We start from the raw sequence: 20660 nt of genomic DNA on the forward strand, positions 1-20660 counted from the left end.
TCACATAATTATCATTTCTTTTTTGTCATGGGAACAATTAAGAGCTAGTCACTTATTAACTTTGAAGTTTATAATACAGGATTGTTGTCAATATCAGATATGTGAGTTTTATCTTATTAAAGTTATGTTGCCTTTTTAAAAAGGCAATGGAATCTGGAAATCACAAATATTTGTTTATAATCTCAAAATTTTCCAATTTTTTTCATAGGCACTATCCACATTTAACCCCGTGAAGTTAGTGGATTGCTGTTTTCATCACTATTGTACTAGGCCTCAGAGAACTTAGGTTAGGTGCTGAAGCTCACATTCATAATTAGTGGCACAGGTGGTTCTTTGTAACTTACATCTTGATTTTTCTGATGGATTCCAAAGCCTGTGTTCTTTTCACTCTACCACATTAGCTCTCTATGCTACCTTTCTATCTCCTAAGAAAAAAGCATGAAACCTAGCTCTAAAATAAGGATTTTTTAATCAGCTAATTAGCATATCAGTTTAGTAAGTAACCAGCAATTAGAAAGGGAAGGGAAATAGTTCCAAAGACAAAGTCCTTTAGTGCAAGTGGATATTACCTAAGGACCGTAAAGAGTCAAAATGCCCTGAGAGAGGTGCATTTCCACAGGGGCAGAAACAGTTCATTTCAAAGATATCAATGCATTGTGTAGACTGGGTGGTGTGGCCATTCACTAAAGCTCAAGCATAACAATTAAGGTCATTGGCAATTATCCAAAATTCAAAATTAATGACTCTTCGTCTGATTATGGAGCAGATGGGAACATTGTAATAATTTCTGCAGCTATTGCTTCTGCCATTTCATATGGCCAACAAAACTATACAAAGCTTTTGCTGGCCATTCTCGAAAATGTTCACTCCTAATCCCAAAGCAAATGAGAGCACACGTATGTGTTTTCCTCTTCTGGACAGGCTGTGTTCTTTTATTAGTCAGAATTAAAAGGAAGTAAACAAAATGCTCCTACTTTGTCAATTTAAGTGATAAAGAGAGGAAAAGTTCCCAGTGACTACCCATATTCTGACTTATCTAGGTCAGATCTCACTGGTCAAGTGTTACTCCTTGAAAGAAAGTGATGTGTTTTGGAGGGATGATAGTTTCAAGTTTTATCAATATTTAAGTTACTTAAAATAATAATATTTTAGGTGCCTCTCGAGTGTGTTAGGTACTGCAATAGGAACTTTTGCTTTTGCATCTGAAATAATTTTGGACAAAATTATAATTCTGCTTGGTGCAAGCTATTGCCCTAGTTAACTAAGACAAGCACTTTACCGATCAGTATTTTTGGCAATTATCAAAATCACTATCTATACTAACATCGACTTCATGCTATTCTTATGTTGTTAATTCTAACATAAGTATCCCAAATATAGAAAAACTTTATACATAAGATATTTATTAAAGTCACAAAAGTGGGTGAAAATCTGAAAACAAGGAGCATACAAAAACAAAACGGGAATGCTAGGGCAGTCCATCAGCACCCCTCCTTGCTCTCCCCTTCTCCCTTCCTCTTTCCCACCCCTCACTTCTCTAAGCAGACAATAAGCAAGACAATAAGACAATGTTTGAGATGCAAGATTAAGACCTGAGTCATGCCTCAAGGAGACTCCCCTCTTATTCACTTTAAACTGTTATCAGTGTTTTTGAAACAGTTGTTGAATCTGGCTTCTTAGAGGCACCAGGTTCTGTTTATCTCCAGCATATTCAAAATCTCACTTACTAGGACAAAACATTTCTCAAAAATCAGAATTACTGCAATTTTCTCAGACTTCATTTTGCTCATCCGACAGAAAAAATTTTGAAATCTGAGAGTCAGTATTCCAGTTACATGAACTTGGTCAAGTTACTGAATACTTCCAAGATTTCCTTTCCTCACCTATAAAAAGATGAGAAAGTAACTTGATGACTACTATACAATATAGATATATGGCTATCACTACTGTGGAAAGAACTAGTGACAATGAAGAGTCATGGTTCTGGGCACTGCTCAGGTGAAGTTTGCAAGGGGAGAAGCCCCTGCCTCCTGGCTCACAATGGTTGATACTCAGGGTTCAGTTACTAGGATTGAAGCCCCTGCTCCTCTACAGAACACTCGACTTGGGAGGTGTCTCACCCATTCCAACTTCAAACAGTGAGAAGAAAGGAAGTACTTCCACTTTAAGGGAGAGAGAGGAAAGCAGGGTTATAACAATGAGGCAAGCATCTCAAAAAAAGAAGGAAACAGGGGGCAGGGGGAGAGTGAAGTGGGTAAGGGGATCAAATATATGGTAGCTGAAGGAAACTGGACTTTGGGCGGTAAACACACAATAATAGATGTCAAATTATAATGTACGTCTGAAAATTATATAATTGTATTAACCAACGTTACTCCAATAAACAATAAAAACTGGAAAAAAAAAGAGAGAGAGAGAAGGAAACAAACAGCACTGTGAAAACACAAGCACTCAGGAACTTGTGGTCTGAGTGATTTCCAACTTACCGAATAAAAGTTAAATGTACTTAGACAAAAGAATAGTTCCAGAAAATGGCCACAGTGTTTTGTATCAAGGTGATCACCTTGGAGCACTGTTGAATCAGTATTAATTACATGAGGCATAGAACAGGACAAATATGTATACACAAACAAATGAAAAGGCTCCAAGCATCGTTGGCATGTTTCCACTCTTACAAAATGTCCTCCGAGTATGCAATCTCCATAACAAGTCATTCTTGAGTATAAATCTTAGGCCAGGGTGTTTATTTTAATAAGGTTTGGATTGTGTAAGATTCTGTTTGGGAAAAGTTATGACTGTTTTTTTGAAATTCAGTTTTCCTGAAAGTTGACAGCCGAGAAAAAAAGCAGGTTTTATAAATGGTTCCTCAGGAATGCAGTATGTGGGAAAAAAAAAGTCCAAGTCTATAAATTTTATCATGGCTCTGGAGGCTGTAATGCTTTTACACACAACAAAAATAATCTAGCATGCTTCGCTGCAGCTGTTTGTTTTCCTTGTGTGGTAGACCCGCCATTTCCTGCATGAGCTTACAGTCCTCCCTGACCATTTCGCTGTTTATATACTCACCTTTCACTCCAGTTCCAGTATTTACTTGGCTCCCTATCTTTTGTTGAGTGTTAGTGGTGCTGGCAGTCGCTGTTTAACTTCCATTTCTTGATCCTGATTTTCTGAATCATTCAGAAAATTAACCAAGTTTGTTAGGATTTGACAGTTTTTACTCTTGATAATGACCTTCAACCCTCTTCATTTAGAGAGTGGGTCTCTCCAGAACATTGTAGTGGCTTACAGTCGTGGAATATGGCCCTAAGAATACAGAATGGGGGCAGGGGGAGACACCCATGATTTGAGGTCACTTCCTGTAACTCCTTGTAAGAGGACAATATTGGAATTACTAGATGAACTTGGATATTAGAATACAGAGTCTAGACATGAGAAATGAGATAACATTCTATATAGGACCAGAATAGCTTAAGAGACAAGAAGCGAATTTAGTCAGAAGGCTTGCAGAAAGTCCAGGTCAGAGATAATGAGGGCCTTAATTTGGGTGTTGAGGGAAGTAGAAACCAAAGATGGAAACAGAATTATAGGAAGACACCTGGTAGATGTGACAACTGATTAGATATAGAAAGGCGAAGAGAGGAATTTAAAAAAATTAAAAGTCTAGGGGGCTGAAAGAAGGTGGTGTGCCAACAGAGAGAAAATTAAGGGGGAAGGCCTCCATTGGCTGATAGTGCAAAATGGCAAATGTCTTCAACATGGAGGGCTTGAATGACTTCTAAAATCATTCAGCTTCCTTATTATTCAAAGGCATCTCGCCCGCCTCCTTTTATTTTTTTTCAAATTAATACACTATTTTTTTTGCGGGGGAGCAGTTTTAGGTTTACAGAAAAAAACTGAACATAAAGTATGGAGAGTTCCCATGTACTCCTCCCCCTCATCTCCAATTTCTCTTTTCTTAACATCTTGCATTAGTATAGAACATTTATTACAATCGATGAGCCATTATTGATGATTATCATTAATTAAAGTTCATAGTTTACTTTAGGGTTAACTCAGTGCTGTACAGTCTATGGATTTTGATAAATGTACAAAAACATGTATCTGCCATTACAGTATCAAACAGAATAGCTTCACTGCCCTAAAACTCTTCTATGCTTCACCTATTAATCCCTCCTTCCCCATCCAAGTCCTTGGCAACCACTGACCTTCTTACTCTCTCCATAGCTTTGCCTTTTCCAGAACGTCATACAGAAGGAATCAAACATTGAATCAATCTTTTCGAATTGGCTTCTTTCACTTAGTAATATGCATTTAAGGTTCTTCCATGTCTTTTTGTGGCCTGATAGCTCATTTGCTTTTCATCGCTGAGTAATATTCTACTGTATGGATATATGCCTTTAATTTTTTATTTTAATATTTAAAAATCATAAAACACAAAAAACATAAGCCACAAAAAAAAACCTAACAAACTAGACTTCATCAAAATTAAAAATTTCTGCTCTTCCAAAGACACTGTTAAGCAAATGAAAAGACAAGCCACAGCCTGGGGAAAAACATTTGAAAAGCAAATACCTGATAAAGAGTATGTATCCAAATACATAAATAATCTTTAGAACTCAACAATAAGAAGACAGACAACTCGATGCAAAATGGCCTAAATTTGAAAAGACACTTCACCAAAGAAGACACAAGGATTGCAAATAAGCAAACAAAAAGACAGTGAACATTTTTAGTTATTAAGAAGAGGTACATTAAAACCACAAGGAGATACCACCACATTCCTATTGGAACGGTTACAATTTTATCAACTGACCATACCAAGTGTTGGCAAGGATGTGGAGCAATTGGAGCTCTCCTACATTGGTGGTGGGAATGTAAAATGCTAAAACCACTTCAGAAAACAGTTTGGCAGCCTGTTAAAACGTTAAACATTACCTACCAGGTAGGCCAGGCATTCCACCCACACAAAACTTATATATGAATGCTCAGAGCAATCTTACTTGTAACTGCCAAAAACTAAAAACGACCCAAATGTTAGGTGAATGGATTAACAAATTGTGGTTTACGCATGCAATGGAATACCACTCAGTGATAAAAGGGAACTCAGCAAAATCTATACGTTAAACTCTGTGGGACAACTGCTCTAATTTCTTGAATAAAGAAATTTCTTGAGGGAAATAAAGAAAGAAAGATGGAGAGGGAACCTCCTGCTTAAGAGAGGCTTAAAAGACATATCAACTAATCACTATGTGTGTAACTTATTTGCATACTGATTCCAACAATTGGATTACAATATAAAATGCAAGCAAAAAAACTATTTATGACAATTATGAGCTATTTGAAAAACTGTGATCACTGAATATTTGATATTAATATAATAGCATTATGATTATTAATATGACAATGTAATTGTTATGTAAAAAAGTTACATACTGAAAATATTTACAGATGAAATGTCTGGGGTTTTCTTCAAAATAATACGGGCAAGGAGTGTGGGGGAGTGTGAGGTAGAGATGAAACCAGCTTGGTTATAAGTTCATGATGGTTTACTGTATTACTTGGTTTACTGGTATGTATATCTAAAATTTTCCAGAATAAAGTCTTTTTTTTTTAAGTTCTCTGAGATGTCGCCACCCTGAAACCACCATTGTCAGCACTTTAACATCATGTATCTTTCAAATCTTTACCCAGAAGAATATATTGTTTACTATTATATATTATATGGTTCATAATTTATGAAATCAGCATATAATACAAACCACTCTAACTTTTGCTTCATACTTGACAATTTATCTTTTTATGTCAGTAAATGCAGATTTACAATATTGTTTTTAATCACTGGTTTATAATTGTGTATCGGAATTTTTAAAAAACTATTTCCTAACTTTCAGACAGTTAAGTCATTCCTATTTTTCACTATCATGAATAACGTTATCGTTTAAGCTGCCATTTGCAATGAGAAGTGATATGGACTAGGAGTTGAGAGCAAGGACTCAGGAGCCCGACTGCCTACGTTCTGAAACTGGCCCTTCTCACTTAAGTAGCTATGTGCCCTAGAGCAAGTTACCTCTCCATGCCCCAATTTCCTCACATATAAACTAGGAATGATAGTAGTGCCTGTTTCATAGGATAAGTGATGCATTAATGAGTTAAAATATATTTAAGCAACAGCAACAATGGCACATAAAAAGAGCTTGCTATATCTTAAACATTGCTACATTTTGCACAGCTGATCAATTTCTTCTTTATAATCTCTGGGATCAAAGATATACATGTTCAGGGCTTTTGATATCCAATTTATACATATTTGAAATGACATTATTTCCCAGGCATCTCCTTTTATTTATTGCATTTGCTAAATTAACTTTTTTGGTGATAAGAAAGTGGACAGGCTTTGTCTTTGTCCTTTCCTTATCTTTTAACAGCTAAATTTGCCTTCATGTGACAGCTTGCTATACTATTATAAAATTTGCAAACTTTTTTTTTTTTTAAGTTTCTTTAACCTGCTCCAAACCAAATGTAACAACCTAAGAAATTACAAAAATACAGTGGACTGAAAATGCCTAACACTCTGTGCAACAAATGATTACAGAACAAGACATGATTACTGCCCACAAGTCTTAGCTTCCTCTCCTTCATATTAACGTCTTATTCTAATCTTTCCAAATCAATATGCCTGTATCTCTAATTATATTCATTTTAAAAAGCCAAATATTTCTCACCCTGTTCTCAAACTAACAAGAAACAAACAATACACCTAATTCAATGTCTACAAAGTCTCTAGGTATGATTTTCGGGAGAAAGCCTGGTGTGCTCTTCTCAACAGTCGAAATTCAAATTCACTGGAGCAAAAGCACAGCTGTCTGGCTGAGGTCTCACCCCAATCCAGACATTTTTCTGGTGAGCCTGCAGCCCCATCTCTTTTAGCCCTCAGGGAGAGTTTAAAAAAAAAAAAAGTATGAGTTGAGTAATTAAAATCCACAAACCAAAATTTGTGTTCCTCACACTCCAGAATGCAGCCTGCCAGGCTCATAATGAATCCAGTCCCAGTCTTCCCCACTGCAGGAAGGGGAACCCTGGGAGTGTGTCTTGGTATCACTCTCTCTCTCTCTCCCTCCTCATTTTCCACCCACTACACAGTGTTATTGGTTCTTTCAACATTTCTGAAATTCACAACAAATTCTCTCTACTCTAGTCCAAGCCACCACCGCTCTCTTAGATTACTAAAACAGCATCTTAATTGAGTGAGCCCTTTCCAAGCATTTCTCCTCCCAATACAGTCTCGAATGGTATAATCTTTTGGTCAGTGTAAACTAGATAAGCCACATGTATGCTTAAACCACCTGAAGAGCTTCTAGTTGCATTTGGAGTATCACTCCCTCCTTCCCATTACAAGGTCAAGCAAGGATGTGGCTCAGTCTCTAAGCTCACCTCCCACCACTGTCCTGAACCCCCACCCTGCAGCCTTCCAGTTTCCTTTCTCTTCCTTAAATGTACCACACCACTTCCTGCCTCAGGAACTCAGCTCATGGTGTTCACTTAGCCTGACAAGCCCTTCCTGAGCTCTTTGCCCAACTGTCCTCTTCTCATTTTTCCAGCTTAAAATCATTTCCTTGGGGAGATCTTCCCACTCAATCTAAAATCCCCACCCATCACTTTCCCCAGAGTCTTTGTTCCTTTGATTCACAGCATTTATACAATGTGTAATTATACGTATATTTGACCCTATGCCCACAGCCTGTCTCTCCCCACTCAACTGTCAGTTTGTTTTGTTCACCATGATGCCCCTGGTGTCTAGCATAACACCTGGCCCACAAAAGGGCACAGGATACATTGGTTGATTAAATGAAAGAAGAGACACTAGGCCTGTCCAAGTGGCTGCTATGCAAACTCATGTCCCTATAGAAAAGTGAGCACATTTCACTTGATCTAGTGAACCCACTGAAATAATATCTCCTGGAACCCCATGAAATGAGGTCGAAGGTCCAAATTCAAAACACTGAATTTGGCACTATCCTATTTACTAGTCTCAGCTTTATGGGGAATATGATGAAATAAGATCTGCTCCCAGAGAACTTACAGTCTCGCCAGAAGAATAGACAGATACCTGAAACACTTGGAGAATTTTTTAAATGGAGAATATGTTCAAATGTCATATTCAGATGCAAGAGACCTCAAATTAAAGGCAGGCACCACCAGTGAGAGCTGGGGCAGATAAAGACTTCACGAAGAGAGAGATTTGGACTGGACCTTGAAGGAATTAAGGTTTGCAGGGAGGAAGGAAGGAGCATCACACAAAGAAGGCAAATGGACGAAGGAGAGAATAAAGGCAAAGCCTGTTGAGGAGCAAAGGCTGACATTCGGGCTCTGTACCCTGCCTTTCAAGTTACAATTACAGACACAAGCTGAGAGAGTAGTTTCATAAGGAAGAATAACAGGATTTGGGGTTTTGATTTCTAACACTGTAATGAGTAAACAGCAGCAGAATATTCATTGTGTTTTTTTTGCGCCAATTTAAAAACTCAAATGTGTAACAATTTTCTTGGCCAAGAATTCTTCTTATATTACAACTCAAAGAGGAAACTTTTAATGTTCAAAGGTATAAAAATCCAAGAAAGAAAAATGAACAATGCTGGATAGAAATACATGGAAGAGAATTAGCTCCAGGCAGTGGGGTAAAGTAGGATCAAAAATGTGATTTACAAAAGGGCTCCTAGAGGACACTGCACTACATGGGGCCTGTGCACAAACCATTCCAAACAGGCCAGAGCCTAAATCATTTCCAGGGTAACACCAGTCTTTGAAAATAGATAACATTTTGGTAAACAATTTCCAGTTAGAAAGCATATTAACTCATGTTCAGAAAACACAGTTGACTCATTTCTGGTTTATGAACACTCTGAGAATGTAAAAGAGAAACATTTGTCTCTTCATCCAAGTCAATATGAATGAATTTTACTTAAGCACACCTTTTTAAAAGGGCTTTTATTCTGTGGTTAGGCTACAACATCCCATTCTGAAGAAATTCACCTGAAGGCGTAAAGAGGCTGGGAAGGCACCAGCGCTTACAGTATGTATGTGGAGAGAGATCCTGCCCCAAGCTGGATATTTACAGGCTTCTTTGCTAAGGAACTTACAACCGAACGAAGTATAATAAAACAGAAACAAACAGTTGTTTATTTGGCATGGAAGATAAACTGATACAAGTATTGTACGGCTTCTATAGAAATTAATTATTTGAAGCCATAATCACCCAGTGCTTTAAGTAAAAGACTTGTTTTCTCTTAAATGAACAGACCACTAGAATCTCAGGAATTCCTTATTCAAAGTCCCCATCCCTTTGAGCCACAAAGACCTCATGTATGCCTGAAGGAATTTATACTGGCTGGACCATACAAAGAAATATCTTTCAAGCTGAGATATGAATTCTTCCTGCTTAGGTTGTTTTCTTCTTTGAGGTCCTTATTTCATTTTTTATTTTAATAATGAATTACATAAACCTCAGAAAGTCTCCTAGCTCATGCAGAAACCTCAAGTTAAATTTCAGGTATGCAGAGCACTGTGTTTCCTTGCAGGGCCCTGCAGTCTGCACTGTCAACCTTTCAGAGGCTTACGTGGGGGAGAGGGCTCTAGAAAACACAAGGAGCTGCAGAAAGGAAAGGCGGGGCTTCACAGTCCTCAGGAGCTATCTAACTTTACTTATTAAATCATTAGCGGAAACAAATATTTAATAGCTGTACAATCAGCCTAACCTACCAGGAAAGCCAACTGCCAACAGAAAAGAATGAGCTTAATTTGAGGAAATATGAGGTTAATGGAATGAGTTCAAGTTCAGATGTCACCCAGAGTTATACAGCTACAGAGCACAGCTGAGCAGTTTCTTCACAGCAGAGCGCTGCACCCACAGCCATTTTCGGGAGGGAACTGGCATCTGGGAATAAGGGGTTTCCAACATAAAATCACAGCCCAGCACTCTAGAGTTCAACCACTCTGGTCAATGAGCTTGGAGAATACTATTCTGCTGAGAGCGTGAAATGACAGGAAAACGAATCCTTCTGAAGGAGGCAGAAAGGAAAGGTGGTGTAGACCCAGCGAACAAGGGGGCCCAGGCTGTGCAGGGCTTAGCTGCATTCTTCTGTGCATTTCTTTATCGCTCAAGTAACCGTCAGAGTTCCCCATCTCCAGTGAATTCCCCATCAAGCCAAAAGAAACAAAACAGAACATTCCCTGCTGTGGGTTCTCAGGGTCTGAAGTAATGAACCAGTTAAAAGGAAATCAAATCTGTTCTGGGAAGTGATGGCCCCTCTGACTTTGAGAGCATCGCCAAGAATGACCTCAGCGAGATCACACTATCAGTTTCCCTTCTGGAATTCCCTCCTGGAACTATCTGGAGCCAAGATGTTTGACAAGAACTGACAACTGTTCAGGAGTTCAACTTTTCCTAAGGTGACTACCCCAGGACTTTGAGTCTCCGCACCTCACTGAACACATACTTCTTGCAAAGTCCCCAATTACACTCCAAAGATGTCTCAGGACACAGTTTCCTAAGACAGCTCTCAGCAGGTCACTCTCTGAAGGGACCCAGAACAGAAAATAATTACCAGAAAGGTTATGAAGGCAAGATCTGGCCATCGGCTGGCAAACAGCTCTTGAATAAAGGTTATTCATGGGGAAGCAGCATAAAGAAAGAGAAGCGTACTATTGCCCAGAACTGGAGATGAAAAAGGGAGCCATCACCTTCCATTAACTAGCTGATCAGAAAAGAGGAAAATCTTTACATATTGACTCTCCACCCAATTCCCAATTTCAGGTCACATGGGATGGAGACACTGTTTTTGTTGGCAATCATTGGGCAAAAGAAAATACTAGAAGGTTCTCTTATTTCATTTGCCTAGAGTCATTCGGTTTAAGGGGTGGCTTCAGTTTTCTATAACTTCTATTTTATTTCTCTTCCCCTCAACATACTAACATACAAGGGAAAGCAGAATTTGCCACCCCAAAACATGCCTTTTGGGCTATTGATTGATTATTTTTAAGAAAAGAAAGACTCAGGAAGAAACTCTGACCTTCCCCCAAAGTGCCTAAAAGAATTTAGATAGAGGACCTGCTCCAGGAAGGGAGCTATCATCATAGATAACTATAGTTTAATATGAACTAGTATGTGATAGACAGAAGGGAACCTAACAAGGCCTGTTTGATTAATGTCCACTCTGTGTCCCATTGTTAAAGATGGCCCAACAAACATTTTTCTACCAAACATTTGCTTTTCCATTTCCATGTGAATTGCCTTCCTGTCCTTTGTAGTTCCAAACTACAACTTCCCCTTCTCCTTAGCTCAAGATGGCATATAAGCCTCAATTGCCAGATCTGTCTCTGGGTCCCCTATTATTATGAAGCCCCGTATATGCATACGTAACAAATCTGGTCATTTTTTTCATTAATCTGTCTCATGTCAATTTGATTATTAGTCTAGCCAGAAGATTTTAGAAGAGTAGAAGGAAAATTAATTTTTCCACCCCTGCATATAAATGCTCTTGGATAAAGGTTATTCACGAGGAATAACCATGAATTATGTATAGAATACATAATTTTCTAATTAAAATAATTTTATTTTGCAAATTACTTCATTTTGGATCATAAAACACAGAACTGCCAGGTTAAAGCACAGAATTATGAAAATCTAGAATTGGGAGACATAATATAGGCCAGTATTGACAACCACATGCTCATAGGTTTCAGATGCATCACAGCAAATTCACACAGAGGAAAAGCTCTACTTTAGAGCTTTATGATTTCATCCTTTGACTGTCAGAGGCATTACAATTTAAGCAAAGCTGATAACACACTTTCAGGTACTTACTGATTCCTTGAAAGAGTTCTTCGATATTAATAGCATTTTTTGCACTTGTTTCAACCACAATGGCACCTATGGATTCAGCATATTCCTTTGCATCCTTCAAGGGAACCTCCCTGGAAAAGAGGTCAAACCCAGACAGAAATGAATACTCATTTGTAAAATATAAATAACCCCAACAGACCAAACAAAAGCTCATGTGGAAACAGCTCTTTTATTTTCCTGTAAGATACCAACTCCATTGCTCAGCAATTATTGAAAACCTAGTATGGATGAGAATTTTAAAGTTTAAAACCTGGTCTCTGGCATCGCAGAGACAAGATGTGCATCAATAAACTACTGTCCTGGTCCCACACAAGGAAAGAATCCCAGAACAGTAGGAAAAATCATTATGAGTATGGCAGTATACCTTTCAGCTTTCAGAGTTAGGGTTGATTTCAAATATTTTCCCCATAATAGTGAAGAAAAGTATTTTTTAAAAATTATGTGTGTGTACACATGCGTGTTTGTGCACATGTTTCTATAAGACTTTCCATATATCATCTTTGACAAATCAGATGAACTATGTGACACGATTTGAAAGTTTGGAAATGAACATGGATAGAGCTGTAATAGCTACAATACGGTATGACATATTTAGACTGTGATCTCTAAAAAGCTGTTCCTACAAAAGTTTTAGGACATGAGTTGTATTTAAATGAACATTTTAAAAGACATTTATTGATTTACTTTTAATGTAAAGATATTACGGTAGATCCAAAGATTAGAAAGTCACAGTTCCTATTCTCTAAAAGTTTATTCATTTAGTCAACAAATATTCATTTAACAGCTATTGTATGCCAGCCCCCTAGTCCCCACCGTCTTGAATCTAAATTTGAAAGCAAAGGCAAAAGCGTCCATAGTCACTCTAATTCACAACATTGTAACATCTGCAATATGTGGATAATAAAGGTATCAGTAAAGTGCTTCAGGAGTAGAGGGGTAGAAAGCGATGCATTTTGACAGTGGAAGCCAAGAAAATGCCTTGGAAGAGGTCACCTAAAGTGTAGCCATGCCAGGTAGAGAGAACACAGATAAGAATTATGATACAACAGCCTGACAAAGCCCATGGTAGGGAAGCTCCCTCATCCTCAGAGGGTATCGAAAGCTGATTCTGTACCCAACACGGTCTTGAGTGTAATGGTGGATGATATGGTGTCAGAGAGAGGGTCCAGCAGGAATCGTGGCAGATGGGCAGGAAAGCACCCAGTGGCCAATGAAAAACAGTGACAGGGTAAGCTCTACATTCTAGGAAATCATAGTGCACAAAATGAACTAAAGGAGGGCAGAGAGGAGAATTTGAAAGCTCCTCTAATGCTGTAGGTGGCAGAGAACACAATGATAAACTAGGAGGGCTACAGGAAAAGAAAGGAAAGAAAGCAGAAAATCAAAACTGGGAGCGGGGAGAGAAGAGACTCCCTCCATTTCCCCATCTCCTTCTCTTTCTTCCACCCACTCCAAATTCCTCATAAATGGCTACAACTAGTTTATAAAGCTATGGAGAAAATTCCACCTTGGCATTTAAATTCTTTATGTATCCCACATCATATGAGAGGACTTTCAGGTACTAGTTGGAAAAGGGCCTAACTAGAGCCTACCATATTAAAGCCAGAGGTCGCAGGATTACACGCCAGAGGAGAGAGGTCTCCTGAGCTGTGTCAGCTGGAATCTATACTTCCAGAGTCTTTCTTACCAAAGAGATACTGGAAAAAATTATACTCCTAAAACTACTGTCCTCATTGTTTCTAACAGACAAGCCACAGGCCTCTTGCAGGTATTAAAAAAATCTTAAGTTTTTTGGTGGCAATACATTTTACATTTGAAATATTCCAGAAAAGAGGTTTTCTAAGTTCCGTCTGACATGTTACCCCCATTTTTAAATTTCTTCTTAGCAGTCTTTGTCAAACCAGAAATAGAAGGGTGGGGCTCAACTCTGCCTAAATGTAGGACAAATAAAACAGGCTGTGGCCTACTCATCTCTACCTGGAGGTGGGGGTGCATCTGGCAATCAAAGAAGCTTCAGAGACCCCTCAGGTGAGGGAAGGTTACACACACACTTACACAATTCCTTAGTTCCTCTCTCATCAGTCTCATTGTGGGACAAAGAGGAGAACAGGTTTTGGCAAGATTAAGGTAAGAACGAAGTTACAACACAATCCAAAATATCCATGCTGAGGACAACAGTAAACCAGGACAGGCTAATTATCTCACAGTCTACAATGGTGTACCTTGAAATGGAGGGATAAGAAAAACGTGTCCTCAGACTTCTCCAAAGTTTAGAAACAAGTACTGCTTGATAAATGATTTGCCCAAGATGAGAGAGTGATTGGGGTGAAGGCAGGGTCAAACCCAAGGCCCCCAGTTTGCTCCCATCAGGCCTTGACAACACAGCCACCAAGCTGACACTCACATCCAGAGGCCATTCTTTCAATCTTTATAGACAAAGAATACATGGATTCAAAATATCCTCAAACTGTAATACGCTGGAGTTGGGAGTGGAGGCAGGGGAAGGGTGTATCCTATCCTCCTGAAGAACAGGTTTCTACTCTTAAGAGTCTGGAAGGCCAGTGAAAGTCCCTCTAATATGAACTGGGTGAGATTAGAAAGACCGACCACATGTGTCTGCCAAAATACATTTCCATTACCATGGTATAATAAGAAATATGCATTCGGTCTTGGTCCCTGGTTCTTGGCACAGAGGTCCTAAAACTCATGGAGTTTCCTGACTGATAGATGTGTCTTCTGTTATTCATCATGAGCCCCATTAGACCACACCCAAGTTTCTGATAGGGAGGGGCCTCTAGATAGTTTCAGGATGAGGGCTGGTCACCTGAGGAACCATCCACAGGACTACAGGGTTAGAACTTTCAGCCCATCCCCCAACCTTTGGGGAAGGAGTGGTGCTGGAGATTTAATGAATCATGACTAAGTAATGCAGCCTCAAGAAACACTCTTCGACACAGGTTTGGAGAGCCTTGGGTTGGTGAACACCTGGAGGTGCTGGGAAAGAGGCATGTCCACAGAGGGCATCGAAGCTCCATGCCCCTGCCCACAAACCTTGCCATATGCAGAGATCTTCCATCTGGCTGGCCCTGACTTACACCTTTATAGAAAAACTATAATCATAAGTCTAATGTTTTCCTGAGTTCTATGAATCCATTCTAGTGAATTATCAAACCAGAGGGGGTAGAGGGTTATGGGAACCCCCAAAATTTTCAGTCTTTCAGGCAGAAGTGAGAGTAACTTGGGGATACCCAAGACTTGTGGCTGGCATCTGAAGTTGGGGGGTGCAGTCTTGTGGGACTGAGTCCTTAATTTATTGGGCCTACACTAATTCAGGGTAGCTAGCATCAGAATTTAATTGAATTGCAGAATACCCAGTTGGTATCAGAAAACTGTTGTTAGAACAAACAGAGCAATTACAGTCTGAAAGAAGCATCTTAGAAAGGTGAGGACATACTTCCTCAGAGCTTCTTGCAGACATGTAAAATAGCAACTTGGGAACTCCAGCTGCATTTCAGGAGAGGCCCGCTGCACAGAAGAACCTCAGGGCTGGAAGGCTGCCATCACTGGCCTCCGCAATTATGATTACACGAGACTATGACATCCAGTGACTTTTGTTCACTATTTTCAACAACTGTTTATCAAGTGTCTGCCATATGCTGGACACTACATTAGACATTGAAACAGGTAAACTGAAACTTGCCAAGGGATAAACACAGTCAATTTTGATGGGAAAGATTATATTTAGACTTTCTAGACTAAACTATGTGCAGAAAGTCAGGACTCACAGAAATCACCCAGAAGTGTTACTGCAAACTAGCCAGAAAGTACAGACTTGGGTTTCTTGCCCCCACCCACGCAACTCCCCTCACCAACAAAGCCCCACGCTCCTCTCATTGCTGTTCCTTCCCTCTCTTTCAGGAGTTGATCATATTCTGCCTGACCCTTAAATGTCAGCACTACTAAGGGGTTCTTACTGGACTATCTGCAGTCCCAGCCCCCTCGATGCAGCAGGGACTAGCCAACTACAAGGAGGCCGAGTGGTCAGGATGGAAGGTAGAACTCAGGGCCAGGGCTGGATTCCCTCTGGAGCCAACAGGAGACACAAAGGACATGAGAAGTGGGAAAGCTGGAGACCACAGGAGAGGCTACAGTCCTTGGCAGGGAGACACTGACTTCAAAGGACAAGAAGAAGAGACAAGAGTCAGGGTCGGAGTCAAGAGCTGAGTCATGAGGAGCGAAAGTAGTACCAGTCAGGAGTGGGGAGGGGTGACCACCCCCAATGGTGAACACTGCACAGTAGAGCATTTTATGGACTCACCTGTGCATGACATGTGTTACAGGCTCAGTGGGCTCTTTCACGTCTATATCTAGACACATCTACCTGTTGAGTTAGCTGATTGCTGGTCTTCACTACTGAACAGCATATGGACTTAAATGTAACTTGTCACAGCCTGATAACTGCCTTCACCGCAGATCAGCCACTCCTCCCATAAACCTGCTACTTCCCAAGCCAGAAACCATGGAGACGTCTAAGTGCTTCCCCTCTCTTACCCCTCTGTGCCCAGTAATACAGCCCGACCTCCCTGGCAGCCGGCCCTGCCTGCGCCTGAATTCAGTTCCTCTCCATTACAAAGGTTTCTGCAGTTGCCTTGTTGTATACTGGTTTAATATTATTTCAAATGTACTTGTTTATGACTGAAGTGAAGTTGTTTTATGACCAAAAAAAAGTTTCTTTGATATAAGAATGAAGTAAGTCTTATCAAGATGTCTTCATTCTACATCTGTTGCTGCTGATAAGCAGTTAGCAACCAGCTGCTGAGGAGCTTCTGCTTATCAATAAGAACATGTAGAGAAGCAACTGTGGCAAGGGGACATCTAGACTGTGAGTACTGAGAGTCTGTGAGCACTATTTGATGTGGAGCACTCGTTCCTGTCTTGGCAAGGCACTCCTCGTAGACAGTGGTGATGGCACAAGAGCCCCGAGAAAGAGATCAGCCCACTGACCAACACAGGTGGCTTCATTCCCCAGCAACATGCTCTAGCAACAGAGCAGTTTTGTTTTTGCACTGGAAATCTGGAACTTAGTCAGTTGGTCACGGACTCTCCCAAGTGCCTCCTCATAAAAAAGGCACACTTCATATTGAATTTGGACTTTATTACTTCATCTCTCCTTGCCTAGAACAATACTATGATTAATCTGGCATTTATTTAGAGCATGTTATTTCCTTATTTGCCCTATTAAGAGATATCCTGTATGCTGTTGGCTTGTTAAATTCTAATTCCCACAGCGAACCTGTGCTAAATAAATTGCTGGCAAAGATAACTCAGTTTCTGAGCATGACTAATGCTGCCTCCCCAAAACAAAAACTAAACATGGTTCTAACTGGTCCTCCAGCCTCCGACGATCTACTATCGACACGCCTACTGCAAATCTATCAAATATTCACGTCTTGATAGATGAATATGTCTTCCGATTGTCTCAGGATAAAACCCAGCACCTTATCAGGACAAGACTTCATGTCTCATTCCTCCCTCCCTCACACCTGAAGCTACAGCCTTTACATGTGGGTGGCCAGTCTGGGAACTTGCTGTGTACATGTCTGTTTCTGGGTCATGTGCCTGCTCTTCTCTCTGTCCACCTCTCCCCGTTCACTTGGCGATATTCTACCCATGGCCTGCTGGAGAGCTCAGTCCAGCATCCCCTCCCTCCAGAGCAGATGCTCTTCCCCACTACCCATAACACCTGAGCATATTGTAGCCTAATACTATCATCTTTATGAAGCTGAGTGGCTCCCCAAATAGGCTGTGATTTCTTAATATCAGGACCATGGTTTTATTTTCATGTGTCGGGATCATAACAGTATCTGGCACCAAGGAGGCAATCAATGAATATCTGTTGAATGGTAGAAGGACAAAATCACTTCACGCTGCCTTTGGCAGAGTGGAGGACTTAGGTAAAGCAGGTGCCATTTGGACTTAAGGGGAAGTGTCAGGAGTGTTGAGAATGTCAACTGAAAAGGTCACAGAGGCAGAGGCTCACCCACCCTTCCAAATGGGCCAGGAGGGCAGCTTAGGGGTATAAGCAACATGAAAGGAGTCTCCTGCTAGACACAGGCTTTGATGTTAATCAGTTTACATTTCGGGATGGTCCACACATAAGCCTGTCCTGAGTCTTGGACTCACAGCCCGAACTGCCCATAGCAGTGAGGCTCTTAGCAGGGGAGGGAGATCAGAAACCAAACTCCCTGTGGGACCCAGACTTCAGCAGGTTGTGCTGCCCAATAACAGTCCTTGTTTTGTTGTTCATAGGTGGAACATGGCAGCTGACTCATTTTAATTCCAGGGCTATTTAATTCTCTATGGTCTTTCTCTGCTGATGGCAAGGAGAGGAGGACAGGTACACCAATAGGAGTTCCTAAAGACCTACCTGTGAGGGTGAAAGATCAAACCAGCAAGCTAAGTTAGAATGATGCTCTAGCCCCCCTGGGGGTTCACAGGCAAGTTCACTTCCATGGGTTTCCTTCTGAAACTCAGTGGAGACAAATGATTCACCGACCTGTGCTAAAGGGTATGTTCTGGCCATGGGTTTTAGTTCAGAATGTTTCACGGATGGCCTAGTACGTAGCTGATGTGAAAAGGGCAGTTAAAGCATGCTGCTCACAGAAGTAAAATTATTTTCTCCTTCAATAGCCCCTTAATGTCCACTTCTCTAAGGTTTTATGTTCCTCATTCTACCAGATGGGGTGACTGCTTTACAACAATTTAAACGTTAAGTAAGTTGGCATTATAAAGTTCTCAAAACAATACCTGGCACACACTAAGCGCTATCTAAGTGCCTCTTTAATAAATCTTTACAAAGCTGTATCAGCAAGGATAATGGTAAGGCACAATTTTCTTACAGAATGCCAAAAAAGATTGAAGAAATGATGCTAATGGAGGAAATGAGTAAATAGGAAGCTCAACCTACTTCAGAGTTTGAAGGCCTTTCATAAGTTTATCTTACTCAACCCATGGCCCAGTCAGATTTACTGATTATTTTCCTCTTCAGCCTCTAAGTTTTATATCATGATTAAACAGCTCATTGTAATTCTAAGATTATTTTAAAAATTCACCTGCTTTCTCTAACTTTTATGGATTTGTTATTTTACATGTAAATCCTTGTTCCATTTTGAATCCATTTTGCCTTATAACTAGCTAATTACCCTTAAATGATGTATTGAATTATCCTTTTTTACACTATTTAAAATATCATCTTTATCATATAATAAATCTTCCCATGTATTTTATCCTATTTCTTGATTCTCTACTTTGTTCACTGATTTTCTGTCTAGTTCTGTGACAATACTAAATTATTTTATCACTGAATCATTAAAATACATTTCTTTATCTGCTGGGATTAGTCCCTCCAATACTATTTTTGCCTGTTTTATTTTTCTAAATGAATTTTTAGGATCATTCTGTAAAACCTTTTAAAATGTTATTTTGGTAATTTGACTGGAATCTCAGTGAATTCATGGTTTATTTTAGAACAAACTGACATTTTAGAGAACTAGTTTTCCTATCCAAGGAATAAGTACATATTTTAATTCATTTAAGTCTTCTTTTATGTCTTACCATAGAGTTGTAAAGTTTTATCTATACAGGTCTTGTTAATTTCTTGCTGAATTCATTCCTTGGATTTAAAATACTTCAAAAAATTTTAAATGACACATACACCAAAAACTGTTGATTACTAGATATCTATATTTGTACTGTTATTATAAAGAGGGTTTTAACATCTACTTGATTTTTTAATTATTTATTATTTGTATAGATGCAAACAATAATTATTCAGTAGAAAATCATGGTTTTCCTATCCTGCCTGCAATTAAAGAAATTCACAGGAAAATGAGGAGCATATTTTTCATGTCTCAGATTGGCCCAGATGAAAAAGTTTAATATCTGCAGCGTTGAAGCGTGGAGAGAGAGGAATGCTCACACAATGCTGGTAGGGTAACCATGTGATTTCAAAGAGGTCATGGTTAACGGTAGAACAACCACATCTAGAAAGTTTTCAGGCATCTTAAAGCAGTTGCACAAAAGTCCTCATTTTTCCAGAAAATTAAATACATAAATTAAAAAAAAAAAAAAAAAAACTTTGATGCTAAAAACAAGGAGACGGAATGAGGATAAGCATCCAAGATCCCTGCAGTCCTCTCTGTCACGTAACAATCATAACTAAGCCTTCTCTAGACATCTTCGGAAAACATCACATAAAATTTTTAGGACATCATTCTCAGCTGTGTTCTACAGATACCTATCTCAGTGATTATTTGAGACCTGTTAGAAAGGGAGGTCCCTGTGCCCCAGACCTACTAAACCAGAATATCTATTGGGCAAGCCCCACAAATATGGATTTTATCAACTTCCCAACAGCTTCTTATGCACTCTGAAGCTTGAGAAAAACACTTTTAGGGGGTGGTCTGTAAAATGTTGAATTTTGTATTTTTGCAAGTCTATTCATAATCTGTTACTATGAAGTCCAGAGTTTTGAGATATGTATTAAAATGACTATACCTAAGACATAATATAATATAGTCATGCTCTGTATAACAACAGCTCAGTCAATGACAGACCACACATACAATGGTGGTTCCATATTATTATGAAGCTGAAAAATTCCTATCACCTAGTGATGTCATAGCTATTCTAACATCATAGCACAAAGGGTACGAAAACCAACAAGGCTGTGGTTGAGGTGGCAAACAACTTGAACCTGGTG

General features: G+C 39.5%; 1 protein-coding gene across 2 annotated transcripts in view; it reads right to left on the minus strand.

Annotated features, from left to right (window-relative positions):
* The window catches only part of RAB31 (RAB31, member RAS oncogene family), a 126776-nt gene that overhangs the window by 4464 nt on the left and 101652 nt on the right, over positions 1–20660 (minus strand). For both annotated transcript variants that reach the window (XM_011366154.2, XM_023534175.1), the window contains exon 6: positions 11861–11970. In XM_011366154.2, the coding sequence (XP_011364456.1) occupies positions 11861–11970 (110 nt within the window). The remainder of the gene's footprint in view (positions 1–11860; positions 11971–20660) is intronic.

This window comes from Pteropus vampyrus, unplaced genomic scaffold (genome assembly GCF_000151845.1).
Source record: "Pteropus vampyrus isolate Shadow unplaced genomic scaffold, Pvam_2.0 Scaffold122, whole genome shotgun sequence".
Classification (NCBI taxonomy): domain Eukaryota; kingdom Metazoa; phylum Chordata; class Mammalia; order Chiroptera; family Pteropodidae; genus Pteropus; species Pteropus vampyrus.